This window comes from Psittacula echo, assembly GCF_963264785.1.
Source record: "Psittacula echo genome assembly, chromosome: 4".
Taxonomy (NCBI): domain Eukaryota; kingdom Metazoa; phylum Chordata; class Aves; order Psittaciformes; family Psittacidae; genus Psittacula; species Psittacula echo.
In genome coordinates, this window is record NC_137738.1 from 19773120 (window position 1) to 19790624 (window position 17505).

At 48.4% G+C, this 17505-nt stretch overlaps 1 protein-coding gene across 1 annotated transcript in view; it reads left to right on the forward strand.

Moving 5' to 3' along the window:
• Positions 1-15813: 15813 nt before the first annotated feature.
• The window catches only part of MDGA1 (MAM domain containing glycosylphosphatidylinositol anchor 1), a gene marked incomplete at both ends in the record, with an annotated part of 145708 nt that continues 144016 nt past the window's right edge, over positions 15814-17505 (forward strand). Inside the window, one exon of the mRNA XM_080616932.1 lies at positions 15814-15940. Coding sequence (XP_080473058.1) covers positions 15814-15940 — 127 coding nt within the window. The remainder of the gene's footprint in view (positions 15941-17505) is intronic.

Below are 17505 nucleotides of genomic sequence, written 5' to 3' on the forward strand. Positions count from 1 at the left end.
AGAGTAAGTGCAGAAATAATGAAAGATGTCTTCCTTAATGACAGGAAAACTATGCCCCCTCCTCTGCAAAGCCAAGGGTCCTATCCGGCAGGGCTGCCACATGTCTTACTTGATCCTGCATTTTTCTGACAGGGTTCACCTCCCTGCCAGGCCAGGCCCAGAGCTCTCCTAGTCAGGCTATTTCCGGTTCTGACTTAGCATGTAGTGCTCAAAATCTGTTGAGGTATAACCCGGCTCCTGTCCTTATGGAGGAGCAGTCACGTTCGATGAGGTAAAGAGCTGAGAAGATTTGTGTGTGTGCATATTGCAGCAGAGTCAGCCCATGCAGTCCATGTAAAGAGCACTAAGTCTGCATTATTTGTCTTAATCTGGCAGTCTTACAGAAACAGCTGTTATGGGGCCTGAATACTTTATTGACAGGACAAACACAGCTAAAACAGCCATCCATCCCAAAGTCAAGTGGACAGGCTCATAGTGCTCAGTGTTGTGACTGCTGAAGCCTAATGATCAGGATTAACATCTGTTTGTCCTCATACTTTGGCTTGACTGAAGTAGGCTTGTGGTGCAGGGTAGGTTGGTAGATCAGTCACGTCACCCTTTCACCCTGTAGCTACTGTGAATAGCTCCCTGTGCTCATCCAGCACTAGGGAGGGCCCTGTGCCCTCACTCAATATGAAATAGTAGAATCTTTACAGAGATAGGAGAGGTAACTGGTAAGATCCACGTGTAGCAGAACTTGAAGACCATGATCTCTGGTTATCATTGATTTCTACACAGGGCTTCCCAAAAAAATTATGCTAATGTGGTGTAACTGAGCCAAAATGTCAGCCAGGGTAAACAGTCAAGCCATTGACTCCAGCAGACTTGAGCCACTTTAACCCCAGACAAATCTTTTTGCCTTGTGACACAAGGCAAGACACGCTACTACAGTCAGGAAAAGGACTCATACGTTACTGCTGCTGGACACACAGGGCTATATCCAGCTGGTAATATCTGTGAGTGTGCCAGAGGAAGCAAAAGCTGGCTCTCCTCTGGATCAAGAGGGTGAAGGCTTTCATTTTGGGTGTGAAGATACCACTGTGTAAACTTCCTCATGATCTCTGTCTGTCTTGTCAGAGCCAGTTAGGTACTGGACCCCTTTCTAGGTGTAGCACAAACGTGAATCTGACCCAACATAATAGCTGTTACTTTTTAAAGCATTTTGGGTTGTCTTCATAGAAAGTTCAGAGGGAATCCACATTCACAGCCCCACTCTGCATCAGCTGGCAGGCTCAGAGAGGCCAATGCCTCACTGTTGACCCTGGCTGGGGAACAATCATAGAATCAGCTAGGATGGAAAAGACCTTTAAGATCACCAAGTAATGGCAAAGCCCAGTGTGCATAGCTGTTCTTCTCCTATCACCTTGTTAGAGAGATCACTTTATTCACCAGGTCTGTCAATTGAACACCTTTCAGCATCAAGAATTCTGTTTAGAATAAAACAATAGACCGAAAGTTGATAATCAGATGCAAATTATGTACCAGTATGCAGAAGACAAACATAAGATTTGCATAAAATGTTTGTATGACAGTGGCTAAGTTTCCCTTATTCTTTCCCAGAAGTATCAAAGCACAGAAAGCAATAATTCTGCACCAGCTCACCTCTTCGACCACAGCCCTCAGCCTCCAGTCCTGTATTTGAGGGCAGAGCAGTTCACCAGAGGTGCACCTTGCCCTCCCACATGCCGGGGGAGCAGCACGATGTGTGGAGGCTCAGGTCAGGCGTTTTGGCACAGACAGCAGTGTTTGTTTCTTTTCTCAGGAATCTCTTTTCCAGGAGGGGAAACCATTAGCTAAGAAGGTGAAATGGATTTGCTGCTGCTCTGCTGTATTAACAGAGCTTGTTCAACAACTGCTCTCTGTAGAGCTTAAAATAGTCTTTTGAGGATAGGAAACTGCTCACCAGCTTCAAACCAACGGATAAGTCTTGTGAAAGAAGAGCAACCCAGGGTGCCGCTGCTGACACACTTTCTCTTTTCCAAACAGCCAGGAGTTTCTTGTGTGGTGGGATATTCTGGATATGTGCTTTGGCCAGTCTCTAGCTCAAAACTGTCCTTCTGCTTCCACTGTCAGTTGGGGTTGGGCCAGTGTTGGTCAGAGGCAGTGGTGTCTCCGAGAGCAAATGGGGGCTATTCATCAGTGCTAATGGGTAACCTATAGGTTCAAGCGAGTTTGCCAAAGCCAGCAGGTCTTCCTAAGGAGTGCAAACGAGGCAGCTTCAATGTGAGTCCCCAGTAGCTGCTGCTCCTCATACTCCTTGATGCAACACTCAAAAGGACGCTAATGACACTCTTGCTTGGAGACTGTAGGGATCCCTCCTGTATGATGCCACCCAGCCACACTGGGCTCATCATGGCTGGCCGCAGCTCAGGCACTGGGAAAGATGCAGTGAGAGGGAAAAGGCTGCTCGTAGGATGTAGGGGCTGCACGACTCATTTCAAACCCTGACGTATCGTGACACAAATGAAAGGGAAGAACTGGGGTTCTCTAGAGATGCCTGCACAACACGCATGAGTCTGACTCATCTGTGGCTGCCCAGAGGCCCTTCTGTCAGACGGAAAAGAGCTGAGCTGTGGCAGTTGCAGCAGCAGCTACAACAGCAGTTCTCGTAAGTCACTGCCATCTGCTTCCCCCAGCCAATACCGCCCCTCCTCAACAGTTAAAAACTTGCCCTGATTTTTGTCTTCCATGCAGCATTTTATTTCTGACAGTTCCGAACCAATCTCAGCTGCAGTTTACCATGAAAATTGCAGAGCAGTCCACCTTTCTCCAACTCCAGCTCCATGTATTAGCTATTTTCTTTCAACAGTCATTGATATGTGTGGATGTGGCCTCTCTTTCTGTGCTCCCCTACCTTGTGCCTCCTCCTTCTTTTTCTCTATCTCTCTCTCCCTCTCCCAATGGATGTTGTATATATGCGAACCAGGGCAAAAAACAAGAAAGCTGATCCTCAGAACAGATTAGTTTGCATTACACAGCCGACAGGCTTTTTCAGAGAAGGCTAGGTACTGGGAATTCAGCATTTCCCCTTCGTCAGTGATTGATTGTCTCTGTGTCTTGGGGGATTGGAATTCTGTATTTTGAGTCACTCTTGGTAAATCCAAAAGTAACAAAAATGTACCTGTGACATGAAATCAGGCCTAAGAAAACTTATCCTTCCCTCTCTTGGCTTCATAAATGTGATGTTTTCATCTGCATTGCTGGCTATTTTAAGACATACAGGAATTGTGGCCTTTGTCATCCCAAAACACTTGATAAAGTACTTTAAGAGAGGTAAATACAGTGCTTACCCAGGCTGGACAGGTGAACACAGAGTAACTTCTGAACTCATGTGCCCAGCACTACAACCCCCTCTTCCAACAACTCTGCTGATAATGTTTTTCTGTTCTTTCTGCTATACAAAATATTTTTAGATTGGTATTAACCTCACTGTGCTTATGTGGGTGGATGCATGTGTGTGTGTATATCATTACCCTTAGTATTAACACTTGCAGAATGTACCTGCTTGATTCACTTTATAAACAGCAGAAATAACTGAGTATCAATGAGCTCCATGCCAAACACAGGATAGGCTGTGTACCTATGAGGAATGAAGAATCACAACTAGGATGAATATGTAATCTTGCATTCATACTATTGCTTTTAAAACGTAAGAATAAGGTTACAATCTATTTCTGTTTTAAAGGCCCCTTTTGGTTCCTCTACAAATTTGTCTTGTGAAGTGTGTTTGGCTTGAAAAAGACCAGACTGACTCTGAAAGCAAGGAAAAGTGTTTGTGAACCAGCTGAAGGAGAGCTCATCAAATGATGTTGGAGCAATAGTTTATTAAAGATTTAACCCTTTTGACATTTTTCTGTTTGTTTACTGTTTGTTCACATCCCTCTAGCTCACAAATATACTCTTTATTGTCCTTCAGATTTTCCATTTCATTAGTTTTGGCTGAAGGCTCCAGCAACAGCTGTATTTGAAGAAACTAGATTATAATTGAGAGGAATTATTAATGATTTTGCTGATACCCTCTACCTTTCTTATTGATTTCAGTGGAAATCATCAGCTTGATGGTATTCTCATGGAGCTGAAACAGGAAGGGGCATATATGTGAATGTCACCATGCCCTGAAGTTTAGCTGTGTGTGCTAAGGGCACATGAGAAGTCTGCTCCTGCTTGGGGTGAGTAAGCCACCTCCGTTCTCAACACCCCCCCTTTCCAGCCTGGCACAGTGAGATTGCATCATGTGTACTGAGTACAGTTTATAGGGCAGAAGAATTTGTTTTATACAAGATAACTCAATTATCTGCATCCTTTCATTTAAGTGGGAGGCTGTGTTTGCAGCTGTAAGATAATGATTCCAGGCTCGGCTTTGCAGATGCAAGTTTCTCTACCTTATTACAGACAGGGCTGTTTTCATGCACAGGCAAAGGTGGGAGCCTGCCAGGGGCAGCCAGCAACCTAGTTTACCTGGGCTGGAAGAGATGGGGATGGTGTAGCTGCAGTAGGCACCAGCCGACTGTCCAACCTTTCCCCCTGCAAGCTGTGAGGTATCAATGGGATAGAAAAAGAGAAACACGTCCCAGGAGGGACTCACTCTGCTGCTGCCACACAGTTGAATTTTCCCTGCCCAAGGGTGAAGAGAAAATCCTTGGGCTGCAAAATTAAATTTTACCTACCCTGCTGATAAGCCTTGAGCCAACTCTTATTATAGAGGTATCTTCACCTTCTTGTATTTTGACTACAAAAAGAGGCTTATTGAAAGGTTGATTTTGATCACTGTTAAAAGAAAAATAAAGAAGGAGAAAGACAATAAAATTCCTCTTGCTTCAAGGTTTTAGATTTAAGTCTTACTGACAATACAATATTTTCTGAAGTGTTAAGTTACTAGAGGAAGAATATTTTGAATGTAAAATCATTTGCATTACCTCCATTTCAATACATTTGCTGCATCTGCCACTTTTTTTGTGAGCCTTTCTGAGTCCAACAGACACATTATCCTGCAAAGTCTTAAATAAAGGTAGGTTAGACACTGCTTCTGCAAGAGGCAATTTACTAAATCAGGGATGATAAATGTAGAACTGCGGTTGGAAATGAAATGTGATTCCACCAAGACAAGCAAGAAAAAAAAAAAGTGCTAATATGAGAAACCTCTATTGCTAATTTTTTGATCAGCCAATGCTCATTTGACAGAGACAGACATCTCTTGGTTCCTGCAAAATGTTCTTTCTTATCCATCTTCCACCAAAATATCTGCTGTTTTCAGGGGCTCAGAGGTACTTTTTCCGGACATGGTACTTAACACACCTTACACAGGTGATGCATCTCCTGCACCCAAACAAGATGTCTGGAGCAGGGATGAGCTCACCCCCTGCCAGCTGAGGTGGTTAAACTCCATGTTATGCCCAAAACCAGGTATGCTCAGGGCACCTCCTTAGGCAGAGGGAGGCATATTTCACCCTCTTCTTTGCCTTTTGATCAGCTCCTCCAACCCCTCCAGCTCACTTAAGGGAATTCTAGTGGGGTGCAAAGCAAGTGAGGGGCTGCCAAAAGCTGGGATGGAGAAAAGTAAGAGCTGAATGGGCAGAAAGAAGGGGTGAAGCTGCCAGATACTGGGGACCCTGACCAGACTCCCCTCCCCAACCTGCCCCCACCCTGCCCACGGCCCAGAACCACATTCCAGCACAGCTCAGTGGTGCTGCAGCAGTGCCACCTTACATGCTGACTTTCTCCAAGTTTTTGCCCCCCCCATCTTTCCAGCATTCCTTGCTTCTCTTTCCATGCTTCAAGATGACTCAGAGTCCCTCTTTTACCCCCTCTACTGGCCATTTCCCACCCGATCCTTTCTCTGCCCACCCACATTAATTCCCGAGTCAATCCTGCCCTAGCTTCCCACCAGCTTCTCCCTATCTCTTGCATCTTGCTGGTTCCCCCAGTCCCTCCTGAAGTTGGGTGGAGACATGGCTCCTATCTTCTTCAGTCCTGATGCCAGAGACCAGGAAAAATCAGAGAGCGGAAATAGGAGGCGTTTATTCTTCAATGCCAGTGTCACATGCCATGAAACCTTCCAGCAAGTCAGATATTATAGTTTACCTGCAAATCTGAAGGCTACTGAACAGCTGTAAATCCAATCCCAAATGCGCATTGTTCCTTCAAAATACTGGTTTGTGCATCCTGATGGAATATGGCACTGCTCTGCGTGAAATACAAATGAATGGTTTATTATTGGCTTCTCAGAAATCAAGGCTGAAGGTTGTTCCTTACAATGTGCTCTGATTAGAACAGGGGGTTGGACCAGCAGTATTTCTTTCTGTCTCTGTTATCTAGGAATGATTTGGTCTGTATAAAATTTATACTATTTTCACTAATTTTCCTGTTTGACTTTGCTAATAAGGAAGTCTGCTGCTGTTATTCAAAAAACTCATCTGGTTTTCCTGGGGAAGGTTGAATGCAGGGGCTGATTTGGCAAGAAGAATCGCTTCACCCTTCATGAAAATGTGGCCACCTGGGAAGCTGCATGGAGAAACTTCTCCGGAAACCCATTACATTTTCAAGCTTTAAAAAGTGCCACCTCTACAGTAGGTAAGCGAAGCCTTACCTTGACTCCAGTGTCCCTGTAATTTGCTTTAGGTCAGGTTGACACCCTGTGTTATATTCCTTCCCCTCTATGAGGTATTGAGCAATGGTGTGTGGTAGAGCTGTTTGCTCCCAATACCTTCATGGCTCAGTGCGAGGTCACCCACCAGGCACATGGGCCCAGCACATCACTCTGCAAGCAGTAATAGCCATGGCTATCAGAGTCCCTGGCTCTAGTATCGGGCTAGCATGATTAGCTCTTTTTCTCTTTCTTCTGCATACTAGATGTAACTGAGAAATCAATCAAACTTCAACCTCTGCCAGCCTAAAAAGGGTGGAGGAGGTGGAGATTCCCAGCAGGTTGTATGATCTGTTGTTTTTTCCTCAGGTCTGAAAGACAGGAAGAGAAGAAATGTCTTTGCTCCACATTTCCGCTAACTTTCTTGGCATGATGAGGTAGCCAGCTAATGAGCGAGTAATTATACATTAAAATATACAGTTCAGTGGCAACGCCGTCTGTCTACAGCAGCTCTGAGAAATGAGGGAAGAAAGTACTGTTCCAGCTCTGCTCGTGTCCCTGCCTCGCTGTCTGACTTTGTGTGAGTCACACCTCGACTTTGTGTTTCATCCCCATCTCCTCACCCAAGGATTCTCAATTTTGATCAGAGGTGCAATTCACAACTGAGACAGCTGTGCCAGCAAAACCTGTCTGTGAGTGCACATTCTTTTGTTGCTTTGCTTGGGAGCAGTGGTAACCCTGGCAAGAACAGCTCTGGTGGTGAACTGTGCCTCTCCGTCAGCAGTACTTCAGTGCTGCACAGCACCTGCACACCTGGATCATGTCCCTAGGTAGCCCCATCCCCAGCTTTCCTAAAATGATTAGAGCACCTCAACCAAAAACACGTTTGTAAATGCAGTTTGTGTTTCTATAATTTTCTCCCAATAGGGCTTTTCTGTTAATTCCTTGTATGTGCTATCTCATATTACTTAGTTTTACAATAATGGACCTTCTAACTCTGGTCTGCTAGAGAATTGTGTTATAAATAGACATGGTAAGTTTAAACAGAGTATTTCACCGTGGATTTTCTAAAATAGATCAAGGGAAAGACAAGGATGCCACTGTGTCTTGAGGATGTGAGTATATTTAAACACAGAGGAAACAAGGAATTTTGTTTTGGACCCACCCCAAAGAAAAGGAGGGAGCAGTAACCCTTGTGGGGAGCAGTGTTTTAGAGCATCCATTCAGCAGGCACAATTCCAGATGTTTTCTCTTCTTTGCACATCTAGATTTGTGTGAAAAATTGTTCAGATACTTTGACTTGAACAGATGGTTTGTTAAAAATGTAGCTGTAGTGTCACTGGACAGGAGGGGAGAGGATCTCTGTGTGTGTGTGTTTATACACAGGTTCACACAAAGACAAAAATCACTGGATTCTTGAGTCAAGTGTTCCAGCAGTGGCCAAAAACACCTGCAAATGAAGAGGCAAAAGTAACTTGTAGGGGTAGCTCATAGACTATATATAACATCCAACAAGGAAACTACTTTTGCGCAAATTAATTGTACAGGCTTCATTCTCAAACTCACTTGAGGAGCCAAGCCTTGTGGGCTAGTTTTGCTAGCTATACTTGGGTCATAAGAAGACAGTGGCTTTTGGATTAAGTTAGGGAGGCCAACTGTCCTTGGTTTTTTTACATTCCACATTTCTCTTCAGACTTGGAATTTGAGCATCTAAGTTTCCTTACAGTCATGCAAGGTCAACACTGAGATGAAATAGTGTATATGCAAGTAGCGCCAGGGAACATAAATGAGGGCTGAGAGACCCAGGCTCCTAACAGATGAACTGAGAGAGTTCTTCCTTGTGGAGGTAAGACGTGCAGCATTCTATCCCTTGAGACCTGACCAGCTTACAGGCTCAAAGCAGGGAAGTTCAGTGGCACTAGAGCATCCATTTCCCATTGAGCAGCAGCTCCTTGCCTTCTCTCCATAAGCCTGGAAACCTTCTGGTGGATTCACCTGCCACCCGAGCTATAGGTACAAGCAGAGTAAGGTGTGACAGTGAAATAGGCCATAAAAGTTACTTTGACTAAACCACAAGTGTCCACATCCAGCTTTGAGTAGCTCTGGAGGATATCAGTACACTGGGGCCACTGCACTTCCAACAGGAGCTCGAGCCCCAGGATTTCCAAAACTCAGGTTGAAGCTGTGCTATTTATAATGCTTCTGGAAGGAGTCTGCAGGGAAGGGAAGGTGGGTCAAGCCAGGAGAGAGGATTTATGGTAGTGAAAGGAAACAGTGATCAGTTGAAGAGCTGCTGAAAAGAGAGCAGGAGGAAGCCCCCACTGGAGAACTGGGCTGACTCAGATCTCTCCAGCCAAAACAGCCGTCGATGCCCAGGTGAGCCAGGACTGCATACTTATTCTCTTGGGCAAAACTAGCCCATACCAGTAAAGCTCTGATTGCCCAAGCTGTTTGGACAGTGGCAGTGCACATAGGCCCCTGATAGCTTTGGATTTCTAAGTTTTTCTTTGCCGTGTTACAGCAAGAGGCTGGTGGAGAGCTGCACCACTGATGAACAGCGTATGGCTCCCTAGAGAGTGGTGGGGCTGCTTCAGGCGTTGAATTGCATGCTCTTTTCTGCAGCCTGCCTAGCACACTGATGAATCTTTCTGTAACCATCTCTCCCAGCACTTGTGTTTGGCATCAGTAGCAAGGGAAGAGTATGGCAGAAAACCCGTTTTCTCTGCAGCCTACTTTTTACATCCAAAACACAGATGTTCACCTTTCTGAAGTGAGGGTGGCTCCATCTGGAGACAACAGGGACTGAGGAATTTCTTGTGTGTAATCTTAAGTCAATGTGTTGATAATAAGTCATCTTCCCAAAACCAGGTATGGGCACTGGGCAACTGAAGTGAGGAGGTACCAGCTGGAGGTTTTCTCACCAACAAGAGGTCTTGAAGCATATGAGCCCACAGCCTTACCTGAGTGCTCCCAGAAAAGTGGCTCTGCAGGGTTGCTTCCTCCTCATGTCAGGCTAGGTGATGTGTGCTCTGTGGGGATGTCTCCACCAAGGTCTAAACAGCAATGCCCCATCTGAGAGTTGTCCTATGTAGATTTTACTTTCGACTCATGTCAATCATTCCCATGCTGTGAGCTGTGTTTAAAACCTCTCAAGGGAAATACAAGTAGCGCAGCGTCCTGCGAGTACTGGCAACTGCTTCAAACACAACCCTCTGGCTGAAGGTATCTGCTTCAAGAGTAGCTCCTTTACCCTCCACAGCACCACCACCTCCACCGCAGGGCAGAGATCACACATTTCAGATCATCTGCCTGGCACTGACAAAATCTGCAGTCAATGCACCCTTTCTGGCAGTGCCAAAGAGCAAGAACAGGGAAGGATCATGCCCAAACCCTTTGTACCTGATCTTTGTGAAAAATCATCCCTCTCCAGTGCACTCTGGGAGACGTGCTCAGAGAGGAGGGCTGCAGCAATGAAAGGAAGTGGAAGAAAGGGAGAACAAGTTCCTTTGACCAGCACCAGCTTGTCGTTTTTTTTAACTCACTTTTTACACATGAAAGGGAGGGTGGGAAAGCAGAAGAAAGCATGAATGCAGGAGGAGAAGGAGGCAGAGAGGAAAAAAAGATCAAAGAAAAGGTGAAACAGGAAAAAGATGCTCCCAGTGATGCTGAGACGCTTGTCTGTGCCCCTATACCAGCCCAAATCTGTCCTAAAGCAAAATAACAGCAGGATCTCCAGCAAACTAGATATATAACTTAAAAAGCATAGGGATTGGTAGAAAATGTTGAGTTAGAAGCCTGTAGACTTAGTGCACAAGAAGTGGGATGTTGTGTGTGTATGTATGAACACTTGAGCTTAGGAAAGATGAGTGGCCAAATGTTGAGATCACAGGGGTGAGGGATTGCAATGGTTTTCCCATAAGCCTTAACCAGTAAACAAATGTTTTTCAAAGTATAATTGGGTAAAGGCAGGAATAGCAAAACCCCACAATAGCAACCAGCTGCCAGAAACCCCAGCATGGTACTGAAACTGGCTGGGAATTGCAGGGAGGAAGGGTGGTAAAGCTGAGACAGGATGAGTACCTTGGGTGAAAAATAGAGATGGACTCCTCCTTCATCACTCCTTTCAGTACCAAACACTCTCTGTGATGAGGAGAGCTAATCAAAAAAGCAGAGAATACACAAGTGGCTCACAGGTATTACTAGTGTTGTAAAATGCATCTGGGAAGAAATCAAGCACAACATAGGTGTATTCCCTAGAGTGGAGATGAGGAGAACTGAGGACAGCAAAGCAGAGCCTTTGGGATTTATAGCCCTATCTTGGCGTGCTTCATACTGCAAGCAGCAGATAGCCGGGGGCATATGGGACAGTATACACCGGTCTAGTATTAAGGATGGTGGGAAGCACTGCTCTAGGCTAGAAGGACTTTTTTCCCCAAAGACATGCTGATTCCAGCACTTCATAATGACAGTTTAACTGCACCCTTTCACTGTAGCTTCACCCATTCTTTCGTATCTTCCTGTAGCTTGGGCTCTGCAGAGTACTCGGTGTTGTTGCCCCTACTTTGTTTATAGCAGTGAGACAGGGCTCCCTCCCCACACTCCCTGCTCTTCCTTGCCTTTCCCAGTTCTCTCTCTGGCTCTCTTGCTGCCCTACCTTACTGCGTCAGGCCAGACACATGCTCCTATGCTGTGCTGTTGCTGAGCCTCTCCCAGCTCAGCCTGTCCCAACAGCATCGCAGGAGCCATCCTGCATGCTCAGCTCCTCAATACAGACCTGCAGTTAGAGTTTCCTTGTTTTCCCATCTCCCTGCTAACATCTCTGCTGCAGCGCTAGAGTCCTCTGGCTTTCCCCTTCTGAAATCTTACCTCTCTTGCAGCATTTGGAGTCACCCTTGCTTGCCCAGTGCCTTTAAGGTTCCCCATTGTGTTCTTTTTCCCTCCTCACTTTCTATTTCTACTCCCTTTTACTAAGCTATAGGAAGGGAAATGCTGCTGCAAAGCTTCCACTTCCATATGTGTGTGTAGGGAGGGAAGGGAGGAAGAGATTGAAGTTCAAGGATCCCAGCGACATTCTTGGATGTGGCGCTGAGAAGAAAATGAACAGGAATGAGGTGAGAAAAATGTCAGGCCACAAGCTCAAGAGATCACTGGGGCCCAGAGATAGCTGCATCATCCTGGGAAAGAAATAAATGGCAGACTACACCAGACTATAGCATGAAAACATCTACACAGAGAGAATTAATGTTCTTGCAACTGGACCTTGGCCTCCCACAGCTCTTCAATCGTCTCTTGCCTGGTGACATTGTGCTATATATGATTTGCTCTCTTTGAACAGCACATCTGTCCCAGTGACTGTCAACCTCTTAACACAGCTGTGAAATATAGGTGATGTAGTATGTATAAATATTTCAAAGAGACAGGACTCATTGGACAAGTGGGGTCTTGAGAAGCAACCAGAGACACTGATTCCCAGCTGGAAAGACGGGACAAATATGTTCTGTGGAAACAGACTAGGGGAGGAAAAACATGCTTCATCTTTGGTTTTTGACAAGTGGAATCGCTACAGAGTACGGTTTCCTTATGACAAGTATCTACTTGCTTAGCAAGTGTACATAGGAGTGCTGGCTTGCTGTCATCCATTGGAAACACCACAGTTATGAATGTTAGCATTTATTAGGCCTCAATCAATAATTAATTACCTTATTTAGCAAATGCAGTTATGTACTTGTGTTTTCACAGTATTTTTTTCCGCTCAGAACACACTTTGGCAGTTTATTTTCAAATTCACTTTTCATAAGCATTTGTGCCAGTGAAACATGTGAGCCTGTGCATTGAATGTTAACACAAAAACGGGTGTAAAGTGTGTATTTTGGGGATTTTTTTTAGACTCATTATTCAGATATGTAACACATAAGTCACTCAAACTTTGAGGCACTATTCCACAATCTAATGAGAATCCCTGGGGGAAGAAACCAAAAAAAAGGCAGGCTACAAAATGCCCCATAAATATCCTTATTTCAAAATCGTGAGTAGAAAAGACAGGATTCGTATCTCCGTGCTTTTTTTTATCACTGTGAAGTTTCCTGGATATGCAGACATCTCTTCACCTCATTTCCTTGTGTTGCTTTCGGCTTGCTCCATGCAGATGTGGCAATTATAATTTTTCTCATCATCAGCAGCTTCTGCTTCTCCCCATGCCCAATAATGGGGCTGCCCTGCTTGTCCTCACAGTGCTGGCCACCTCCTTCTACCTCTATGCCCTTTATTAATGTTGCCACCACCACTGTAGGAAGGATTAAATCCTTCTCAGGTGAAGATTTGTTGTATTAAAAATAAACTTGCTCACATCAGGTGTTTTCATAAAATGCCCTGCTACATGCTATCATCTTGGGAAAGGACACCTCAGAGTGCCACAGTGTCTTGGCAAATGTTTTTTTTTGTTTGGTTATGAGGAGGGAGGGGGAGGAGGAGGAGGAAATAAAATATAAATTGAATAAAACCCAAACAATCTAACAAAGCAGTTCTATACTGGCTACATCCTGAGAAGTGAGGGAATAGGGTCCAGTGTGAGACCTGCCTGCCTTGCTTCCTGCATAAGGGGATGCTGATCACTGGGGGAAGCTGCTCTGTCCGTAAAGCCGTTCTCCTCCTGGTGCATTCTATTGCTTTCCTCTCCCGCTGAGCACCGCTTACAGTAGGAATAACCGCTTACTAATTAGCGGTTATATCTATTAATTATTTGGTTTTTAGAGCATGACTCAGCAACCAGCCGCTGGTTGCTTTCAATATTATATATTATTATATCTTTCAATATCTTATATTTTTCAATATTGTTATTATTAAGGTTTTAATTACATTTTTATCCAGGCAGTGACTTGTTCACATGGCGATTCAGCGCCTCTTCCCGTCCGCTTTCCCTCCTGGTAGAGCTCCCGCCGGTAGCCCCAGTGGCGAGCGGCCATCCATGCAGAGCCGCGGGGCACCGCGCAACGGAGCAGCACCGTGAGCGGCGTGGGACCACCGAGCCCACGCGTGGCAGAAGCGGCATTTTACCTATTCCCCAGCAAAGCAGATGGAGGTAAGGATGGCGAAGCAGAGCTCCGCATCGGCGCTCCGGGTGCCGGTGGTGATGACCGGGACGACGGGGGAGGTCGGGCAGCATCTCCTCCGCAGAACTCCTCTCGGCCGGAGGTCTCTCCCCGGGCCCTGCGCGGCGTGGGGCGGGGGGGGGGGAGAAGCGCAGCTCCCCCGCTCCGGGTTTTATGGACGAGCATCAGCACAGCCCCACAGGTACAGCCGATTCCCGCAGCTATGCACCGGGCTGGGGTCCCGCACAGCACCCCCGCCGCACTTAGCCCCCCGATCCGCCGCTCCCGAGCAGCATTCACAAGGCAGCCCCACCAACCTGCAACCTACTGGGGGAGAGGCCAAAAAACTTCGCTGGCACCAGCCATCGCCGGCACAGGAGACACCCCCCACCCCCTCCGCCAATCTGCGCTCCTTTCCCCCCCTCCCTGACCCGCTGCCCGTACAAGCGCCAAGAGGTGCCCCCAGTCCCCGCCGCCCCTGGGCTTTCCACATCTCAAGTCCCACCCGGAAGAAGCCGACCTTGCCGCGAGCGTCCTGAGGATGGAGGGACCCCGGGCTGACGGCTGACCTCTCCGCCCGAAGCAAGTGCCTTTTTCTCCCCAGCCCTGCGGTGCTGTCTCTGACTGGGCCGGGGCAAGGGGAGGCTCGCAGAACTGGGCGGGAGGCAGGGCTCTGCAGAGCACGGCTGCTTTAATTGGCTCCCTTTTATTTTTTTTTTATTTTTTTATTTTTTTTAACTGAAGAGGAATGAGATGGTGAAGAGGGGAGGAGAAAACCTGGAAAGCCAAAGGGGAGGAAATCACGGTGCGCCCAGCAGAGCGACAGGCAGGGAGGGTGAGGCTGCCCGGGCAAGCCTGGCCGGTGGGGCCATAGGGGAGCCGTGCGGTGTCTCCCGGCCGTCCCGTCGGGTACCAGCGGAGCGGAGCGCCCCGGGGCTGGTCGGGGAGCGGTGACGCTCCTAGCAACTTTTGCAGCAGATTTTGGCGCTTCGGGAAGAAGCGGTGAGGCAGGGACCTGCCAAACGGTTTGCAGCCGGCGTCTGGCAGGAGTAACCTAACTTTCTGCAGCTTCTTGGCCCTCCTCGGCGGCTCCTGCCAGCTGCAGCCCCTGTTAGTTCCCACCGGGAGCTCCGGCAGCCTCATCGAGGGGGTGAGACGCGGATCTCTCCAGAGCCGCAAATCATCTGCGAGGCGGGCGGAGCAGGCAAGCAGCGGAGGCAAAGCACTCACCCGAGGCCGGCACACCACATAAGAGAAAGTTTTGAAGGGAGAAGGACCTGTTAGGCTGGGGTGGAGGCGAAGAAAGCCTGGCTGAGCAGCAGGCGGGGCGAGGGTGCGTGCTCTGGCTGCTCCCCGCTTGCTTCTTCCTTCAGGCTGGCTGGGGCCGTGCAGTGCAGCTGGGGAAGCTCTTGGGAGCCGCTCTAAAAGAAAAAAAATCCTTCCTGGATTTGATTAATTACAACAATCCCCTCCCCAGAAGATCAGGAAAATAGGAGAGAGCATCACCTACCTCTCCCTCCGCCTTTCAGCAACTGGCTCCTACCCCCACCCTTCCTTCCCCCCCTTTTTCTCCACCTCCCTCTCCCCGTTTGCTCTTGGGGCTGCGGCCAGAGCCTTGTCAGAGGAGGAAGGGTAAGGACTCTCCCAAGTTGGCCCCAGTTGGCAGCACTTCGGGTAGAGCTCAGCGGCTCCCACCGAACAAAGAACCCCCTTTTCCCGCAGGGGCCAGAGGCAGCCGGGCCCCGCTCCTGCCCGGTGCCCTGGGCTGGCTTCTCCGAGCACCCTGCGGGCGGGCGGGGCTGCCCGTTTTCCTGGAGACCCTCGAGAACCTGGCAAAGGGAAGCGGGAAGCAGCGCTCCGCTTTCCTGCCCTCGCTCCCTCCCTCCTCTTTTTTTTTTTTATTTTTTTTATTTTTTTTATTTTCCTTCTTTTTTTTTTTTTTTTTTTTTTTTTAATTCCATCCTCAGGCGGCCCCGGTGGGGGAGTTTTGGGGGTTCCTCCCCGTCCCTCCCTCTGCCCGAGGGGCGCCGCTGCCCGGCGCGAAGCCCGGCGCATGGGGCGGCGTTCCGGGAGGCTTTCGTCTGCTTCTCGCTCCCCCGCCGGATGCTGCCTGGGCTGTTTTGGCTGCTTTTCTTCGCCGGCGATGAAGGCTCTGCCTTGAAGATGGAGATGATCTGGGTTTTATTCCTGTCTCTGGTGCCGGTGTACAGCAGGGGACAAGGGGTCTACGGTAAGAGACGTTGTCGCGGTCGCTATCTGGGGAGGTGAGGGCGCAGACAACGGCGGTGGGATCAAAGTTACAAAGCACCTGCAGGAGAAAGTAAATGATGCCGGCGAAGCTCGTCGCAGCCCGAGCGGAGAGATTTATGCAGCAATAAGGCTTCCAGCGCCTGTAGCCACTTCATAATTCCTCTCTGTAATCCCTGGCACCGCCGGTGTAGGAGCCCGCCGAGGTGTCGCGCCGGGAGCTGGGCATGAGAGAGCTGCCGCGGGCGGGAATGACCCCCGGGCCCGGCCCTGTCCCCTGGGGACGCCTCGCTGATGCCGTGCGAAACGCGGCGGCGCGGCGCTGGGAGCACTCCGAGTTGCAGTTTCTTTGGGGCAGAGAGGGCCTGAGTATCCCCTTCCTGCGCAGCCCTTGTGGGCTTTCTTCCTTGCCAGGGCACCGCACGGGGAAGCACAGCGAAGGGCGGCCGCCGCTGCCTCGCCGGGGCTTGGTGCCTGGGATCTCCCTTGCGGCAGGGCAGCCCGCTCGCCGAGTTGCCCGGGTCTGCCCCGCTCGGCGCGGCTGGCTCGGCTCCTCCCGTCCGTCTCACGGCGACCCCCGCCGGGCTCCCTTCCCTCCCGGGGTGCGAGGGCTGAGGCTGCTTTTGCACCCTGTTGAACTTTGCTACCGATTTTCTTCTTCAGATTGTGCGTGTGTGTTGGGGTGCTGGTCTGTGCCAGAGCTGATGTCGAGCTGCTTGGCTTTTTTCTATCATCATCATTATTATTATTATTGCAATGGTGTTTATTTCCTCTCCTTGCTTGCAGGCAGGGTGGCAAATAGCAACCTCGAAGGTCGTCCCCCCTTCCCCCGCCATGAGAGGTTGGCTCCCACAGCCCCTCAGGGGCAGCAGAGGCTGGGGACGGCACCCTATCCCCCGCTGAGCACAAGCTCTGGGTGGAGAGAACAGCCGGGATTCACTTTAGCCAGCCGCACAGCAACCCCCCCCCCCCCGCCCCCTTCCCTCTGCCAGCCCTCTCTTGATTCTTGCTTTACAAGATCTGCATTTCCAATACACTGGGAAAAAATAAATAAAAGCAACCCACAATACTTGCCTCTTATAACAAGCCGGCTTTATCTTGGCTTACAACTCAGTTGTGCATTGCTGTAAAGTCCTTCTGGAAGGCATGCCTCTGCCTCTAACGAGCCAAGCTCTCTGTGCTCTAAAGAGAGACCCCAGTGAGAGAATCCAGCCCCCCCGCTCTCCCTTTTCTAACAGCACGCAGCCAGTCTCTTGTGTGAGCTCTGGCAAAGATCAGTTCAGTCTCACTGACTATGGGTAAGTCTTTGTAGGTCACTTTTTAATGATGTATTTCTTTAATGGAAACAATTCCTCCTTTCTCCTTGAGGGCTTGGATGTTAGTTTGATTTTGGGTCCTTTTTGTAAAACAGCAATTTTAAATAGAGGGTGTTTAGCTTCTTTTTTTATTGTTTCTTCCTCCCAGTATATGGATTTTTCTCCCAGTCTGCATGTCCAGAGGAAAATTTTAGGACCCTCTGAGGGCTGGAAATATGAGAAATAGAATGAG